The 18,706-nt window shown below is 42.0% G+C and overlaps 1 protein-coding gene and 1 long non-coding RNA gene across 3 annotated transcripts in view; both read left to right on the top strand.

Annotated features, from left to right (window-relative positions):
• The window catches only part of LOC310846306, a 31,306-nt gene extending 14,894 nt beyond the window's left edge, over nucleotides 1–16,412 (top strand). The window contains exon 3 of the long non-coding RNA XR_014565244.1: nucleotides 16,084–16,412. This is a non-coding gene — a long non-coding RNA (uncharacterized lncRNA). The remainder of the gene's footprint in view (nucleotides 1–16,083) is intronic.
• The window catches only part of ERI3 (ERI1 exoribonuclease family member 3), a 196,160-nt gene that overhangs the window by 114,763 nt on the left and 62,691 nt on the right, over nucleotides 1–18,706 (top strand). For both annotated transcript variants that reach the window (XM_083742554.1, XM_083742555.1), the window contains exon 7: nucleotides 16,440–16,539. In XM_083742554.1, coding sequence (XP_083598680.1) covers nucleotides 16,440–16,539 — 100 coding nt within the window. The remainder of the gene's footprint in view (nucleotides 1–16,439; nucleotides 16,540–18,706) is intronic.

The following is an 18,706-nucleotide window of genomic DNA, read 5'->3' as shown; positions in this document are numbered from 1 at the left end:
CAATGTTAGGAATCATGTTTAGTTTATAACCCTGGACATACTACAGATTCCAGGTTCCTGGATTTTTCTACTAACTATAAAACTTTATAACACAAACATATTGAATATTAAATATGTATGCATATGTAAATGAGATACAACTTGCTGTACTTAGGGCTAGCCAGGGTATTTTATTTTTCCTCACAATTATAACCTGCCTATTTTTCATCAAGAAACTCAAGGAAACTAACATGGTTTCCAAATAGTCAGCTATGTAGACAAGGTTTGCTTAGCTTCACCACGTTGGTGGCCTTATGTGCCTTCTGACCATCCCTTGGGTGCACAACAGTAGCTGAGGCATGGATGCTGAAGTACCAAAATCAAAGGCTAGCACATAATATTGCAGTCTTAACAACACAAGCATTGGATTCTTCTTTTGAACCAAGGTGAATTGCAGCCAGAATGAGATGCTGTTTTAGGTGATACGTCTACTGATATTCATATGCCTTGTGTTGAATTGTTGACCCTGCACTACTGGTGGTATTCCAGTGGCATTCGGTCCTATGCCAGAGTACATGCTCAGTTTGAAACAATTCTACACTTTACACAGAATGAGGTAGTAGAGTCTGGAATTCCACCAGGCTACAGATAGGGGAACACTTTTTAATGCTTTCCCATGTAAAAACCTCCCTGCCTGTAGTAACCTAGCGCATCAGGATTTGGGCTATACTGAACCTTTCTCCCTAAAGTTCCAGTTTTTTTGGCTGATGTACACTCTGAAAGTGCACACTTGCCATCTATTCAGTGCTGGGTTAAAGAAGATGATGATGTGAAGAGAGAATTTGACATGTATGTCTCCAAACATATACCACAGAAGCACATTGGCCAGAAGGTATCCTACCCAGGCCAAGAAAGCTGACACCAATTTTTCTTTTTCAGATTACAGGTTTTTTTTCCATAATTTGAAATTCTTTGGCAACTAGAGATCTTGTGCAGGGGAGGGTATAAAAGAAAATAGAAGAAAATGCATGTAGCCACATGGATTAATAGGGAGGGACAGGAAAGTGTGCCCAGATTCTGTTGTGCTTTAAGAACTCTTAACAAAAAGTGGTGATGTGTTAGAACATGTTTCTCTGCAGTTATAAATGATTTTAAATTTGTGTTTACAATGATTATGATGATGAAGAAGAAAGCAGGTGTTGTTCTGATGTAGACAAAAGCACAATACAGTGGTACCTCGGGTTAAGAACTTAATTCGTTCTGGAGGTCTGTTCTTACCCTGAAACTGTTCTTAACCTGAGGTACCACTTTAGCTAATGGAGCCTGTCACTGCTGCTGCGCTGCCGCCACACAATTTCTGTTCTCATCCTGAAGCAAAGTTCTTAACTTGAGGTACTATTTCTGGGTTAGTGGAGTCTGTAACCTGAAGCGTCTGTAACCCCGAGGTACCACTGTATTTTGTTGTAGAAAGCTAGATTCTGCAAATAACAATTAAATTGCAATGTAACCAGTGTTCTAGATCGCTAACCAGACTCACATATTTTGTAGTGCCCTGAACCAGTTCTTAGACTCAGTGCATTAGTCCAGATTGTCGGCTAACTCTTAATAAGGAATGATTCAAATTCAATGAACTGTTGAGAACCCATAGACCTAGAGAGAATTCTCTTTGGAGTGTGTTTTGATCCGATGTATCATCATGGTAGTGCCTAAATTACTTGACAGGGTGTCCCTTTTTAAGCAGCCCATCTTGTGAATAGAATTCGTAACTCAGGCTAATGCACTTTTTAGAATATTCCATGGAGCCTATTTACACCCTCAGGCCGACAGGGTTCTTAATATTTTAATGTAGCACTTTAATTGTAGGCTGTTAAAAGTATATGCTGTTCAGAGATACTGCAATTGTTTACTTTAATAGCACATATGGTAATTGAAATAATGACATATACATTAAAATTGGCATTTTCCAGGTAGGCACTTTTTATTTTTATTTTTAAAACAGATAAAAGACAATGCTGAACATTATTTTGGTTAAATCCCAAACAGCATATTGTTGTTGGTCTTTTTCAAAAATGGGTCTTAGCCCTGGAGTCAATCCCCTACCTCCCCCTATGAAGAAAAGTTTTAAAACATACCTCCAGAACTCAGGAGAGAGATAAAGACTTTTTAAGCATTTTAGAATCTTAATTAATCCATTAGCCTCTTTATGCATGGTTAGTGGGTTGAAGGAATGACTCATAATTTTTAAGTACTTGATGCTAGGAATGCTACAGGGGGATATTGAGGGATGGCCAAGTCAACCTGTGGTGAGTTTTCATTTTCTATATAGTACCCTTTCCCAGCCTTTCATATGAAATAGATGCTGCCGATGATTCCATTTCTTTCTGGTGTGGCTGTATTCGGTGGCGGAGGAACCCTCTCTGGCACCCCGGGCGGGATGGCGAGGGGCACGCGCGGCATCCCATACTGACTGTGCGTGCCCTTGGCCGCTCTACAGATGGGGGGAACTTGGGGCCATCTTGTGTCCCACCCCGAAAATGGCACCCTGTGCGGACCGCCCCCTCCGCCCTCCCCACTTCATACTCCCCTGGCTGTGTTAGTCTAACAGGTTGGGTCAATATGTTTTAGAGAATTTTTTTTTACCCCAATACTCTGGGACAGATATGCCCAGTGACAGAGGATGCTGGATCCACCAATGCAGCAAGACATGTAAATTCAGGGTGCATGGGGTGGTTCTCCATCTCTTTCTACACCTTTTGTCCCACCTCACTCCAGTGTCCCTCTTTTTTAAGCAGGGTTATGCTGTGGAGGTAACACTCTGAGCTCTCTGCCTTCCAGCTGTAAAACTGCAGGTTATATGAGCACAGGTTACATAGACTTGTGCTGTGGAAGTTGGCCGTGGGAAGTTTTTTGTCTTTCTCTTGGCTCTTTGAGCCTAGAAGGTAGAAGGAGAGAGGCATATTTGTATCTATTAATTTATTTTAAAGCATTAATATACTGCTTAATATTTTAAAAAATCTCTAAATTCTGAATGGTGCATTGCCATCGTGCAGCCCCATGCTCTTTAGTGGCTATATATGTGGTTCCATTCATGCATCTTTGGAAAGTCACCTGTTCATGTTGAGGCCTCCCCCCCCCCATCAGAGCAACCAAGTGATTCCACCCCTCCCCCAATAATCACCATCAGTTTATTTATATACCATGTTTTTGCAGATGTTTCTGCTGAAAGTGGTTCACTGAAAATAGACAGTCTAAATACAGTAGTACAATAACCATAATACATATTTAAAGATATAGCACTACATCCTAACACTAACAATTAACAATTAATTTAAAAGATATCAAAAGAAAATTAAGAGAACATAATATTTACCAATAAGAATGGGTAATTTCAGCATGGCATGGCATGGCATGGCATGGCATGGCATGGCAGGTGGAAACAGTCATCCTCTGATGGGAGACACAGCCTCTCTCTTTTATCAGAGCTCTTCCGGCAACAGAATTAGTCCAATTAGCATATATTTCTGTGTATAAGACTAGGTTTCCCCCCTAAAAAATAATGTCAAAAATTTGGGGGCATCTTATACACGGATACATCTCTCTCTCCCCCCCCCATTTTCTTAAATCAGAGTCCCCAAAATAGGGGGCGTCTTATACACGGTGGCGTCTTATAGACAGGAAAATGCGGCAATTACCACAGTACAGGTGGGAGGGTGGATTAACCCCTTCTCCCCCATGCTGCTTTCTGGATATAAATTCTCCCAATTGATATATGTGCCCTGTGGGGGAATTGGTACAGGCTCCTATGTGTTTCCACTTGGGCAAATGGCAGCTTCAGGGGGATTTAGAATGGTGTGAGGGAAGTTTAACATTCCCTCAAGGGCTGTGGCCCCAATCCCCTCCCCATGGATGCTTTTTAGGCTTACAAAACAAAGCATGGGAGGGTACAGTCATGGAACACCCACCATCTTGTCTAGTTTTGCTGTAGAAGAAAAGGCTCTGATATCTATTGACAGCTGGTATCTTTACCCACCTGAGGAAGACCCAGCCATCGTTTTGTCTCTTTACAGTAGCTGCTTTAGGGATTCTAGCTGGCCTGTGTTCTTGTTTCTGCCCACCACCACCTCCTCTGTCTGTTCCCCAGAACCTTCCACTTCTGCTGGGTCATGCTCTGAATCTGGCAGGTCTAATTCTGCTCAAATCCTGTCCCTTGAATCAGCAGGCTTTTCCACCCAAAGGTATTCCTGCTGTTCTGTGTCTGTACCACTCTGAGTGCTTTGCATGCGTGCCCCATGCCTGCTTAGCATGAAGTGCACATTGGAAGGAAAGTAATTAAACATTAACTGTTTTAATAGTGTTTTGCTGTGGGTTTCTGTGTGTGTTTGGGGAGTTTCTGGGATGTTTCCAGGTACTTTTTTACCTAGGCATTTGAAAATAGCAGAGTGCCGCTTATTAGCAGATGAGCGGAGGGATGTGGTGCACACTCATGTGCTCAGGAAGGCAAGGGGTGGATGGAGCTGGTGTCAGGGCAGCAATTGCTTATCATGCCTTATCTTGGAATATGAAACTGTATTGCATGACATCCAGAGGCAGGCTGAATAGATATGCCAATTCATCTCCAGCCTGGGCTTTGACAAGCTAGACTGCCCTTGTTGAAAGGCATCCGTCAAACGAGAGCTGCTGGCTGCTTTTTCCCTTTCTTAGACTTTCTCTCGCTCTCCTGCTCCAGCTCTTTTCCCCACCCCCCTTTTCCCCTCCCTTCCCAGCTTCCTCTTAAGCTTTTTCCACACAAAATTGAAAAGCTTTTGGAAATCAGAATAATACAGCTCCCCACAACTAATACCATTTTAAGTACCCCTCCCTCCCCCAAATAGAATTGATAAGGAGCCTAGTGTATGAAGGCATGTTTAGATAACATTGAGAATATTATAGTGAGTGAAGGGAAGAAGGGTCCCCCCCTTTTTTCCCTCCCCCTCCTACGCCGTGTCTCTAAGCCGGGGAAGGCGACAGCACCCTGGCTAATACGAGTGTTTAATATTTGATGTGTTGGGATAAAGCAGGATCACCTTCGAATTGAATTGAGTGTCAGAATGAGAATCTATTACTGAAATTTTTGTGTGATTTGACAGCAAAGCAGACGATGTTATTCTTCACTAGTTACTGCAATCTTCTCTCCTACATCACTTAAATATTTTTTTCTTTGCTTGAGTAAACACACATTATCCTTTTTTTTTATCCCTCTCTTCCTTTTTTCTGATCCTTTTTTTAAAATCAAACCTGCCTTCCTGGGTCTGATGGAGTTTATTGTTATTTCTTTATTTGTCCTATTAAATGGAATTTCTGATAGTTTAATCCTGCTTTTGTAAGTGATTTAAAAATACTCGAATAGTTGTGAATGTAGCAGCACCTCTGTTTAAAGTGCTTAAAAAGGAACATACTTGGTGTATGTAGAGCTGGGCATGGAAGGTTGTACATGCCTTTTTGACTGAGATGGGTAGGCTGTGTGAGAAATCCTGTTTATGTACAAAGTTTGCTAGCTTCCTAGAGGGTGGGCAGAGAGGGCATTGTATAATTTTCTTTTCAGCTGGCTTTGTTGCAAGGCTTATATTATACAGACCCAGAGTTACCTGAACATGGGAATCTTGATGATTGGAATTTTTACTTGGATGTACTTAGTGCCTTCTTAGCTACATTATTTATTGGAGAATGGATTGATGGGCCCCATACACCAAACCTCTGAGCTGCTGATTCTTTTTAAGACATTTCTTTGTTTGCAACCAGATTTTTCAGTTTGTGCAGTAGGGAATGTTTCTCACAAGAGCAGAACCTTAAGGGTCCTAACCTGGGATCAGTGTATTTGAAAGATGTGAGAAATTTAGAATAAGGGGCATTGAATGAAGTAATTACAGTTTTAGTGAAAATGTACACATATCTTTGAAGTGTTCTAGCTGCTTGATTTCTTATGTACGCTGTTCTCTTCCATTCAGAATGTTTTACTTGTTTTATATTTGTAATAGTTCAATCTGTTTTTATAAATGTTTACTGTATTATATTGTTGTATCCTTTCCTAAGACCTTATGTTGAAAGGCAGGTAAGAAATCTTATAAATAAATATACATAGGTAAAGGTATAGGGACCCCTGACCATTAGGTCCAGTCGTAACCGACTCTGGGCTTGCGGCGCTCATCTTGCTTTATTGGCCGAGGGAGCCGGCGTACAGCTTCCAGGTCATGTGGCCAGCATGACTAAGCCGCTTCTGGCGAACCAGAGCAGCGCACGGAAACGCCGTTTACCTTCCCGCTGGAGCAGTACCTATTTATCTACTTGCACTTTGACGTGCTTTATAACTGCTAGGTTGGCAGGAAATATACATACACGTGTCAAATAAAAGACCTGTGCCATTCTGTTGATGATACTACTTAAATGGTTGTTTTTGAGGCATTAAGCAAAGATGATTACTGTAGTTGTAAGGAAAATCTGCAGACCTTTCCATAATCATTTGCATGAGCTAAATGCTCATGTCATATCCTTTGTCTTTGTAATGAAGCTCACACTTCATAGCACTAAGTCATATGGTTGTAGGTTTAAACAAGTGCCTGATGACCAGCCTGGCCCATCCTCATCCATTGAGGTGTGACCGAATATATCCCTAACACAGTGCTAGCCATACATTTTCAGATTTAAGACCACAGCAAAGTGAACTTCTTCCATTTTTTTTCCATTGTCCTATGTTCAGCTGTTCTTCTCAATTATCACACTTGCATACAGTTTCTAGTTCAGAGCAAGGTCTTGGAGACTGTGTTCAAAGTCCCTTGTATGTGTCTGTATTTCCCAAGAAAAAATTACCACCTAAACAGTAGCAGATGGCATGATAGGGTCATGGCGCTTACCTAACCTCCCAACAGCTGAGTTGCTGCAGTTTATTGGGAGGATAGAGTGGAGGTTGGTGTGATTCAAATGGACCAAGGAGCCAAGACAGCACTCCTGCTGGTGTTTCCACCATGTGGCTTAGTCATGCTGGCCACATGACCTGGAAGCTGTCTGCAGACAAACGCTGGCTCCGTCGGCCTATAGAGTGAGTTGAGCGCTGCAACCCCAGAGTCGTCCGTGACTGGACCTAACCTTCTAACTACCTTGCCTCTCCTCTCTCCTTCCTAGTAAGCAGCAGCAACCCAGCTGTTGGGTGGTCAGGTGAGTGCCATTGTCCCACCATGCAGTCCGCTACTGCACCTGACCTTGGAACCAGTTTGCTTCCCTTTGCAGGTCTTGTTGTTTGCCATGTGGCCTCTTCTCAGCTGGAAGTTCTAAGCTTCTTTAGAAGAAAACTGCATAGATACATTTTGTTTATGACTGATTTGAAGGAATTTTCTTCCAAAACATATTGGCTAGCAATTTCCCAAGAAAGTGGAAGTTGCCTTTCTCTGTTTCATATATGGGCTATTCATTTCCTGCAGCTGTTTGCTTTACATGCACTTTTAATTAGCCAACTCTTTGATTGTGTCATGCTGTGCTCTACGTATTGTGTGTGATGATGGTTGGGAGAGTGCTTGCCCTACTTTGCAATAGGACAGAGGACATGCTGCTTTTGGGTACCTTTCATTGAACTGAGTATTGAATAAATTCAACAATTCACTTTATTATAAAAGGCAAAGGGAGAGAAAATGTGGATCAACCCCCTGTCCAGATTAGAAATGTGATGGAGATGATAGGGAGCTGTAGTACTAGGATGCAAAATTGTGGGGAGGGCTAGACAACTAAATGGTAATGAGAATTTGATGTTGTTTGCATCTTGGACTCTTTTATTTTGGATAAATCAGTCTGGCTCCTGGTTGTTTTTTTGCTCTCACATGGATTAGAATTACCATGTCACATGCTAAGCTGTTTTTGGAAGAGTGGTGAAAAGGCTATGATTTCCATGAGTCAAGACACCTAGTCTGTCTTACACCCATTTTTTACCAGTTTACCACAGAAAGTTAGATTTGAGCTCTCACTCCCAGATAACACCACTGCTGGATTGGGTCCAAATTGTTCAAATATTGTAAATAGCTTGAACAGTAGACTATATCCTTAACAGGTCACTTGTAAAGAAAATTGCAAGCATACTTGAAATGCGCAGATATGTCTTTTGTAAATAGTCTTGTCAACATCATACAAGATTTGGGGAGAATGCAGATAGCATGCACTCACAGTTGTGGGTGTGAATAAAGGTTTTCTATTGAAAATGAAATGCTTGTTCCTTAGGCAAAAAGCACACTGGACATAAGATTCAGTTTGAAATGTGTTTGCAAATGGGCTGTCTTATGAAGGGCTGGGTGCCAAACCCAGATACTTATTTTGTAGAGTGCCGAATCCTTCCTGTGCCTCAATTTTCCTCTGCCCCTATGATGGGGCTTTCACTAATAGCAAAGCTTGGTTTGCATTTGGTGGGGTTATGCTGCCTCCCAGAGCTGTTGAGAAAATATTGGACAATGCCTACCATTTGTGCAGAGGAACTTTCCTGATGGCATGTGCACAAACATATTAACTAACATCTCCATTTCTGGACAGGGGGCACAACCTCACACTTTGGAAGAAGGAATGAAAGAACTGTGGCATGCAAATGTACAATAGTCACAAGTGTCCTTTGGAGGGAGTATTGTACCCAGGAAAATATCCCCTTAGCTAACCTGGAGGCTCTGCTACGTCCTAATAGGATTGTACAATGGATAAATGAGTTCATAAAATAAAGAGGTCCTGTTAAAATCTAATATTAATGGAGGTGTTTACATGACAATAAAAATAGAATCAAGAGAGACCCATGTTGTGCTTGCACTTCTCCACTCCCATGTGCAAGTGGAGGGCAGACCAGACTATTTTCCCTTTTATGTTTTTAAGCCTTTCCTGATACCACTGTGGGCTGGTAGCATTAATTTAAATAGGGCTCCAGGAAATATATAGAAATCTAGTATATTTTGAAATTTGCGGTAAAATCGTGAGATCTATTTCTCTAAAGCTGAAATTCCTTTCATTATTAATGGCTGTGGGTAAAACTAAGCAAACTACAGGTACTGGGGTGTGCCTGTTCCTTTCTGTGCCTCCCTGCCCCAGTCCTTTTCTGAAGCCTGGATGATGAATAGTTAGTTGGGTTATTTGACTCTGTCTCTCCTCCACTCACAGTACATGGGATTTCCTGTTACGGGATGTGTACCCGGAGAGAGTGCTTTCTTTTTACATCTCCCCCTTTCATCTGTCTTGCCCCTTAGATGGTCTGGGAAGCCCCAGTGGCAGCCGCTGTGAAGCCCTTTCCATCCTGCTTTAATAGAGGCTTTAACAGTCAGAAGAAGAACTTTCCTGTTTAAAGATTAAACGTTGTGTTTAAATATTAAACAGCCATGCTCCTGTCTCCTGATTGCTTGGCCGCTGCCAGCAGGCGGCTCAGAATTGCCCATTTTAATTAAAAACTTTATTTTCAAATACAATTCACTGGTCACACATCTCCGCGCGCAGCTCCTGCCTCCCCTCCCTGTTTTCTACTCGGCGCAGATTGGGGCAGCATCCCCTTCTCAAGTGGCATGTTTTGCTTTCTGTCTCTCATTCTTAGCTCCTTCGTTTCCGTCTGCCTGTACCAAAGTGACAGCCTATGTGAGGCCCCAAGTGTGAGTGGCTTCGTCAAGGGCTGATCAATGCCCCTGGCACTTCCTTCCAAAACCCCAGGAAAAACAATTAAAACCCAATCGATCCTGCAGGCAGCTGTGAATATGCATAAGGGCACACTTGACCTTCAGTGCTCAGGCCACCTTCCATGCTGCCTCTTTAACAAGTTTGCTCAGGTATTCCTGCCGTTCTCAACGACCTTGATGAGCAAAGCAGAATGTGATGCAAAGAAAAGCCCAGTTGTGGTCCTGATCCTGACTTCGGGGCTCAGATGTAAGCCTTAGAAGACTGGCTCTTCCATATAAGCTGATAGACCTAGAGAGTGTGAAGTGGGGCTGTATTGTACATGCTTTATCTATATGAGGATCCAGGCCCAACGCCCAGCAATTCCTGTTATGGGGCCTGGGGGGAAATCTTGACCTGGAGCCTCAGTGAGCTGCTATCAACAGGCTTTGACACCCTCTGGTGTCAGCCTGGATTTTGTTTAGGTGACAATTTCTGTTCATTAAGGTTCAGGGTCATTTAATGAGCTTGTTTCTTAGGCTACATAAGTGTGAATATGCACACACGTGTGTAGGACGCAACCGAACAAGGTGTTAGAATCCTGAGGTGGCAAAGGGTACTTGCAGTATGTCAAGCCACAATTAGGAGATTCAGTTTTTGAATGCTCTTCCATGTGAACAAAAGACCTCTTCATTTAACTAAAGGAACTAGCACATCAGGGAAAACTACTTTTCCTGATTTGCTACTTTTCCGCTTGCAGGGAGGTGGTACTTTTACACAGATCACATTTTTGAATGCTCCCCTATCTACAGCTTAAAGTGGGATAGTCCATTTTACCTCTTCATTACTGTATTATTCTATGCAATGTAGAGATGAGACTTCCATTTCAGATTAGCACAATTTCCTATGCATCATATTGATACCACGTCTTTTTTCATATGATGCAATTAGTCCAGCAAAGTATGGATGCACCCATGCCATACAGAGAGTGAGGCAATTTGCCTTTATGTGTAGGAAGAAGTATTATTATAAAACATATATATGATCATTTGTGAAGAACGTGCATGAAGGAAACATGCAGTGAAATAGACACTTGTATTCTTTATAGTGTATACATTTTGTGTGTAATATTCTATGCACAGAAGTATGCAGAACTATATAAGCAAAGTGTAATGTGTGAAGTGCTTCTGAGTCTCAAATTCTTGGTAACTTTTGTACAGTACTTAGCAAGTGGAGCCTAATTTTGCTGGCTGCTTCTTGGATGAGGCTGAGAGAGTTCTACCATTTTGCCTTCTTGGCTAAGCTTTCTGCCCCTTTGTTGTAGATTACATTTTCCAATGTATCTTCCACTAACTTGCTTGCACGACTTTCCTTTCTGGCACCTTCCAAATATAAGTTAAAGCCAGGAGGGGGCACCACTGTGCCTATTTAAAAAGAGCTGAGCTGCTTTTCCCTCCTGGTATTATGGTGGAACAGCTCCCCCCATCCAAATAATAAAAAAGAGAAGATTCTTGCTGCATGGCAGGGGATGGAGGGATGAAGTACAGCTCAACAGAAGAGGAAGAAAACCAGAAGTTCAGTCTCCCTTGTGGGTAATAGACCAGATCCTGGGCCACAGTGATTTGAATGAGTAATAAAGATATCAGTGCGTATTTGTCAAAGGCGAAGGAAACCTCTCTATTGTGTACACAGGGATGTAATTTCAGTGAATTATGCATAGACTTAATTAGGAGTTTTAATTGCTAATCATCTCCCAATAGGATTAGCAGTGTTGTCTATTAATTACCTGTGGAGCCCCTGTGTTTTGCTAAGGCAGGAGTAACAAAGCAGCATAAATGGCTACATACGTGGCAATAAATTAACTACCCAAAACCCTGTGATGGAACTCCAGGGACATCTCAGCAGTGGCACTGATTGGTGGGGAGGGGCCTTAAATACACTGGCTTTGAAAGAGAGAGTTTGCTAGTCAGGAGAGCTGTAGGTGGTACAGCAGGAGTCTCCTAGCTCTGTATCTATGTGGCTATTGGGACTGTAAATGCTTTCCTTGGGGTGTTCACTCCTTGCTTCCCTTGCAGTGACTGTCTCATAAAGGATGCTTTTCCAAAAACTTCTGTGAGTAGAATACTTGAGTGACAAAGCAGTCAGCTTTGCATGCCCTTAAAATGGGAATAAGATAATTAGAAATGATCTGCTAGATCAGACCAAGAGCCTTTCAAAGCCAGCATCTTAGTGAGAATCTGTCCCACCCAGTAAGGGCTGACTTCTGTTTTTCTGACTCACTGCTGGGCTTATTTGTAAGGGGTCACCACTGGCGGCTAGTCATCAAAGGGATGACACCAAATGGAGGTTCACCTTCAGAGGAGCCACTTGGAGGGTGATAAATGAGCAAGGGTCACTTTAGCCATATTTAATAATTGTACTGAGAGTTTTATTTTTATTTTATTGTATTTGTGTATTTTAGTGTGTGTTTGTGTGTGTGTGTGTGTGTGTGTGTGTTTTAACTGGTCAGTAGTCTAGATGATATTAATAGTGACCTTCCAGAGGACTCTGGGAAGTCCTCTAGAAGTCATGAGCCTTCCCACACTGTATGCCTTCCAAGGTATCCTGCCTCTAAACATTGAGATTCCACTTAGCTACCATGACGAATAGCTTTTGATAGACCTGTTCTCCCACTGAATTTGTCTAGTCCTTTTTAAAAGCCATGTATGGTAGTGGCCATTGCTACATACCATGGCAGTAAATTGCCTAAGGTAGTTTTGTTTTAGGTGAAATAGAACTTCGTTTTGTCTGCTCTGAATCTACTACTGATCAATTTCATTTGGCAACCCTGAGTCCTAATATTAAGAGAGAAAGAGAAAAATCTCTATCCATCCTCTCTGTGTCATTAGTAATCTTATAAAGCTCCTATCATGGCTCCCTTTAGTTGTCCTTTTTCTGAACTAAAAAGCTCCAAAGGCTTTACTAATAGAGAATGTGCTCCAGCACTTGATCATTTTTGTTGCAGTTTTTTCTGTGTTTTTCAGATGGGATGTACAGAACTCTACACATTCCATCTGGATGTGTAGAGTTCTCCACTCTGCACTGCATGTGGAGTTGGAGTTTTCAGTGAACTGTGTACAGTGGAGGTTAATTTTGTTGCCATCCGTCTGTCTTGCAAGAGTGGGCCATTGGGGGTTAAGTCAAACCATTGGAGAGTTACAGGACCTACTGTGGCTGTAGAGACCAATAAGGGAGAGACATATTTTACTGCAGCTGGGGCAAATGAAGGTTTCCACCATGACATTTCTTCTCTCTGTGCTCATCCCAGCAGTAATTCCTCCTCTGGTCACTGCTGTGGATATGCAACCTGACGGATTGCTTCCAAGCACTGTGGTCATCTGCAAGGAATTGCCACATGGTGGGGTTAATGTTGCTGGTTTTCATGTCACATTTGGAGACATCTTTATAATGTAGTGGTGGTCTGCCACCAGGCCTTGTGCCCAAAGCCAGCTCCCCATAGAGCACATCAAGCTCTGTCACTGCTTGACAGGGGGCAGAATTGTACACTAAGGCTTGTTCTTCTGTGTGTTCAATAGTCCTAGGCTAAGAAATCTTAAGTTCCCAGATAGAGCCTTGGACCCCCTTTTGTAAAGAAATCAGTGTTACCAGAAGATTTGAGGATACCAAATGTAAGGAGGTTGATTTTAATGATGTTGCACTGTTTGTTCGCTTTTATTTTGATCTAAAGTTTCTCTGAAGGCTTAGAAAAAGCTAATAGAAGAAAATGAAACACAGTACGTACTATGCTGAAAGATATCTGAAAGCAAATATTAAATGAAATTGGTCCCTCTATGTCCCTCTTAGAAAAATGTAATTCTCTGCATACCAGAAAGTTGGATATTGTGAGTATTTGGGCACCAGCAGATAGAGGAGCATTCTAAGACCGTTTTGTATTAGATGAAGATTCCCCAGTGAGTATCTTAACAGTATAGTAGGTATGGGTTTCCCCACAAGCTGACCCAGTAAATACTTTAGTGATTACAGGAGCAAAGTTGGGCTTGATTCCCCCCTTCCAGTGTAACAGCCCTCAGACACTACTGTGGCTGTTATCTTCTCCAAGTTGTGGTTAGCCAGGTAAGGAAAAGGATAGCTGCTAACTCTGTTAAGATCCCTGTTCTGCCTATTTCTGGGGTAGCTGAGATAAAGTGGACATGGCGGTGATATATTCTGTGGATTGACATGATTTTGTCTGGGAACAATGGCTCACATGGCAGCCCAGCACTTAAGTATAGCTAAGCCTTGCACCATTAATATCTCACAATGACACAGCTTCTGTAATACCTTGTGATGGAGAAGTTATGCTGCTGTCAGATCATAATTATTGTGGTGTTTTAAGGCCCTGAGGCTTTGTGCAGCTGTTAGTGCACTTTTCCACATTGCACGCTTAAATTTGCTCATTTCTTTTCTACCTTGTCCCTCTGCCCAAACTAGTCTAGGATCCTCTTCCATCAAGTTTATTCTAGCAAGGTGTTTCCCTTGCTCCAGATAAACTCTGGGTATTCAAGCTTCTGCTCATGAACAAATATTCCTCTATAATTATTGTAGGGTTAGCTGAAATGTAGCCTTGGAGCAGCACATGGTTCCCAAGCTATTCAAGTATAGCACCTGGACAGTTCAGTGATGTGAACAGTGAATGCCTTGCCTTGTGGTCTAATATGTGCTAGAAGTGCTGTTGACAATTGCTGCATGATGAGACAGAGTGAGTTGGAAAGAGCAGATGGCAAACAGCAGTGTTATCTCCTGGGCCTCAAAGAAGGGACTCTTGGAATCTCAGTTCAGGAATGAAGGAAGGAACAGTGGCTGCCAAGAGCCAGTTACCCAAACTAAACTGCACCCGTGCTCTTGCACAAGCTGGGTGAGAGTCAAAATGGAGCTCTAAATGGAACTCTACTCACAAGTTGTTATGCTGGACCTTTCTTTCCAAAAGAACATTGTCCCTGTCATCTATTAATTAGAAGCTTTGCCTTAATGGATACCTGGAAAAATAACAGGAGCATTTGGTTTAAACCTTATTTTCTTTAACAGTATTTAGCTGAGAACATGATCAGTTTCCTCGCCCAACTGCTTAGATTCATATTATAGCACTAAGCATTGTTATTTTTAGGCATAATTAAACTTAGAATAGCTGAGCCAAAAAGAATATATTTATAACAAAAACCTGCAATCCTTAAACTTGTTTGAGGGATTCAAGCAAATATAAAAATAACTATTGCTTAACTAATGTATTCAAATATCTCCTTAAATATGTTAAGCTCAAGGCAGACGGGGGGGGGGGGGCGGGCGGGGGATAACTGATGACAAGTTCCAGAGTTTATTGTTCTTACTATGTTTCTATCCAACCTTCTTCAAAGTGGTTACAGTGCATAGTATGGAGTAGTCTCTCAACTTAGCTGTTGAAATGGAAATCCACATAGCATCTTTGGATAATTCTTGTAGACTGCAATACAAAAGTAATCAGGTTAGGACAGAGCTGCAAGTCCCTAAACATTATGGCTAGAGATCAAACATATAGGAGCATCAGAAAGAGTGCAAAGTTTCCTCAGCCTGGTGCCCTTCAGATATACTGGACTGCAGCTCCCATAATCCCTGACCATTGGTCATGTTTGCTGGGGCTGATGGGAGTTGCAGTCCATTACATTTGGAGGGCATCAGGTTGAGAAAGGCTGGCTTTAGAGGCTCCGGGGCAGAATCCCTTTGTATTGGTAGAACATCAATTACATTGTTTAGTCAGAAACGGTTGTGGGTGCCTTTGAGATCTAGGACTAACAATGTCATAGTTGGTTCGGGAGTCGAAAGCTTGTTCTCATTATTGGAAAACAAATAATTGGGGTTTCTTCTAGGTGGCTTCCACCAGCAGGCAAATTCTCTCTCCCAGCTCCCCGCCCAATTTAATAATGGACTTTAGAACCTAACCTGATTATATTTTGATTAGTAAAATTTCACATGGTTGTAAATTAATAAGAAAAAGGCTTTCATCGGTCTCTGGAGCAGAAGGAATGAGGTGACACAGGAGGTATGTCAGATAGACTCTGAGGTTTAATTTTAAAATGTGTGTTGCCCTCACGGTGCAGAGAAAAATCTGAAAAGATGCAAGAGTGACTGATAAAGATTTCAGAGGGTTCTGAGAGGGATACTCAGTGCAGCTTAAGGGAATGTCATATTTAATCTTTGCATACCTCGTCACCTGCTTTATGCATTTGCTTCCCTCCCCCCATGACTGTTGCTTGGCATTATATTTTTCCCCTTTCCTGTTGGCATCTGCTAAGGCTGGAGTACTTTAATCAGTGTGGGTGGCACAGTTCTGAATGAGTTATTGGCAATGTTGCTGATGGTAAATGGTGTTTATGTACAACAAATCAAATCTGATTGATTTATTAGTGGAAATGGTCAATGAAAATTTGCTTAATTCAATTTTCAACATTCTGTTTGCAGAAAATGTGGAGAACTTGGCATTTTGTGTTGTGGGACCTGGAATAAACTAAGACAGCAAGTCAACAATATCTGCACTAAAACAGATTTAAGTTGTGAGAGATAGAAGGAAAGCTTGAGACAAGAGAGTAAGAATTTGTATTTGCAGAATTATGTGGAGATGGAAAGCTCAAAGTAAAAGCACTGGGCAGATCATATTGTGTGTTCTGTCTGAGTAATCAGCCAAATATCAGCAAGAGAGGGCCTAAAGGTACTATGTAACTTTTTACAATGCTTCAGTAGGGTCCAGCCTTGTGATACTGAGCCATCCTCTTGTTGTACAATTATCTAAAATATCTTTTTTCTGCTTTCTTTTGCAGGCATACAGCTTTGCCATGGGGAGCTGGCCAAAGAATGGACTCTTAGACATGAACAAAGGCCTGAACCTACAGCACATAGGAAGGCCTCACAGTGGGATAGGTCAGTAACATGACTTCCTTCTCTCACTCCAGTCCAGGTGTATTTTTCTCTGTTTGTGGAATAGTGTATAGTGGCAGGCTCATCTGCAGTTCCCAAGGATGTGTGGCTCTCTTATCTGTGGAAGCCAGCTTATCACTGTCTTTGCTGTGGCAAGAACTTGAGCACATAGGTTTAGGGCTGCCACTACCTCTGGAATACAAAAGGATGCTGGATTCCGAAGGAGCTGGTAGTAGAGAAATAAGCATGCTCCACTTTGATATCGTTTCTCTTTTGTCAGTCTAGCATCCAGATCCATTACCGCTATATATGTTTCTCAGCCAGTTGACACTTGCTGCTGCATTTGAGTGGCAACGGTGAACATGATGCCTCAGAAGTGCAATGCCTTTGTCTTCCTTCCCCCATAGTGGGGTTTTGCCAGATCATCATGGTAGGGTCCTTCCTGAGGTCATGCCAAACCACCCCTCACTTGGCCCCTGATTTTAGAATCCATTTTTTCTACTCAAGTGTGTGTGTTTTAGCCATGATCATCCCACCTTCTGGATCCAACAAGTTTTGGAGAGCTGGCTGTTTGTTAGTCCTGCTAGCATACAGCTATGAGAGTATATACTGTACTTCTCTTCAGCTTTTGCTGTACTTCTCTGAATTTTTGCCCCAAAGTCCTAAAATATCTAATGTGACAGTCCTAGCTGGCATGGGCCAATATATATCTTTGTGCTTCCTTGTCCTGTATGCGGGAGAATTACTATAGGGTTTGTTCTTTAGGAACCTGTGTGTCGTGCCAGTCCAGGAAAATATGAAAAGCTCTCAGATTGAGGGATATTGATACAACCTGTTCATTGTTTCCTGTTCTTTATGTAAAACCCTTCTAATGTCTGACCTTTTAATCCGACTAGTTGCATTTCTCCTTTCCTTTGCCCCTGCCTAGGCGTGTCCACCTCTGTCTGCTTCTTGCTGTTGGGCATTTACATTTCCTAGGGTGAGAGACTTATGTGAGAAAGTTACCCACCACCCGAGCCTGGAGGAAGCTGTTTAATATTGTTTCAAGATCCTAACCACTAAACTACCAAATCAATATGAGTTAAGGAGATGAATTATTTAAAGCTTACCAGCTTTTAATTAGCAAGCTCCTTTTGAACTATGGGTCTGGTTGCTTCATTGATAGGATGTAGCATTGAAATTTTGCTTCTGTGCCTGAGTGTAAATTCATTTCAGCAATATATGTATGCAGTAGGAAAAGCTCACAAATTGGGCTGGAGGGGGAGCCTGATGCAAGACCTGTATCACATTGTTGCTAGGGACCCCTTAGAACCATTCATCTCCTCTCTGTGTTTTATAGGAGTGTTTATAGTGTCTCCTCTTACCACACTAAAGCAACAAACATCCCTAGAATATAATCTGTCACTTCCTTTAATTACCTTGTACATTTATCGGACTGTCATTAGTTGGCTTTGCCCTGCTGGATAGCAGTGCACAATAGTGGTTTATTTTCCCCAATCTTCTTGACTGACTTTTCTTTCCAGGGGCTCTTGCTTCTTCATTTCAGTTAAACAGCCTTGAGGTGGGAGCACATGCTGCTGCTGCTACTGCTGCTGCTTTTGGTGTGATGCACTTGCATGCCATCTGAGGTTGTAGCGCTGAGGTTAAACACTGCGCCATATCCGCTCTGAGCCCAGCAGTTAGCCCTTGAGTAAGGTTGTCGAGCCTGACTTCTCATTTTAACAAGGGAAGTTTTCCTTCTCACAGTAGTATTGTGCCAAGTATGTCTCCCTACTCTCCCAAACATACTCCATTTTGCAAACAATGGTAAAGCAGCTTTTGGAGTTGTGATTCGTTCAAGCTTGTCGTGGCTCTTTTACAATTTGTGTAGACCCTAACAATGTGTGTCAAGTGTAGTTTTAAAATTAATAAATATTTTCCATTACTGGAAGACAGTAATGTGTTTTTTTCTCTGGACCTATTCAGTAACCATTGCGCATTTATATAGAAAAACATTCTTAAAATACGGTATATGATTTCCGAATGCTTGACTGTGACTTTAGTAAGTGTTACTTGCCATAAACGGTGTAATGTCATGTTAGTTTGGTCTAGAACATTTCAGTTCAAGCACTTCAATTGGGGAGGCCAGGAGCCCCAATAGGGTGCAGAAATAGTGAAAGAGGGGTTGATT

This window comes from Podarcis gaigeae (assembly GCF_964106915.1).
Source record: "Podarcis gaigeae genome assembly, chromosome: 6".
Lineage (NCBI taxonomy): Eukaryota > Metazoa > Chordata > Lepidosauria > Squamata > Lacertidae > Podarcis > Podarcis gaigeae.
Note: the sequence above shows the minus strand (reverse complement) of the source record. Positions and strands in the feature narration are given on the sequence as shown.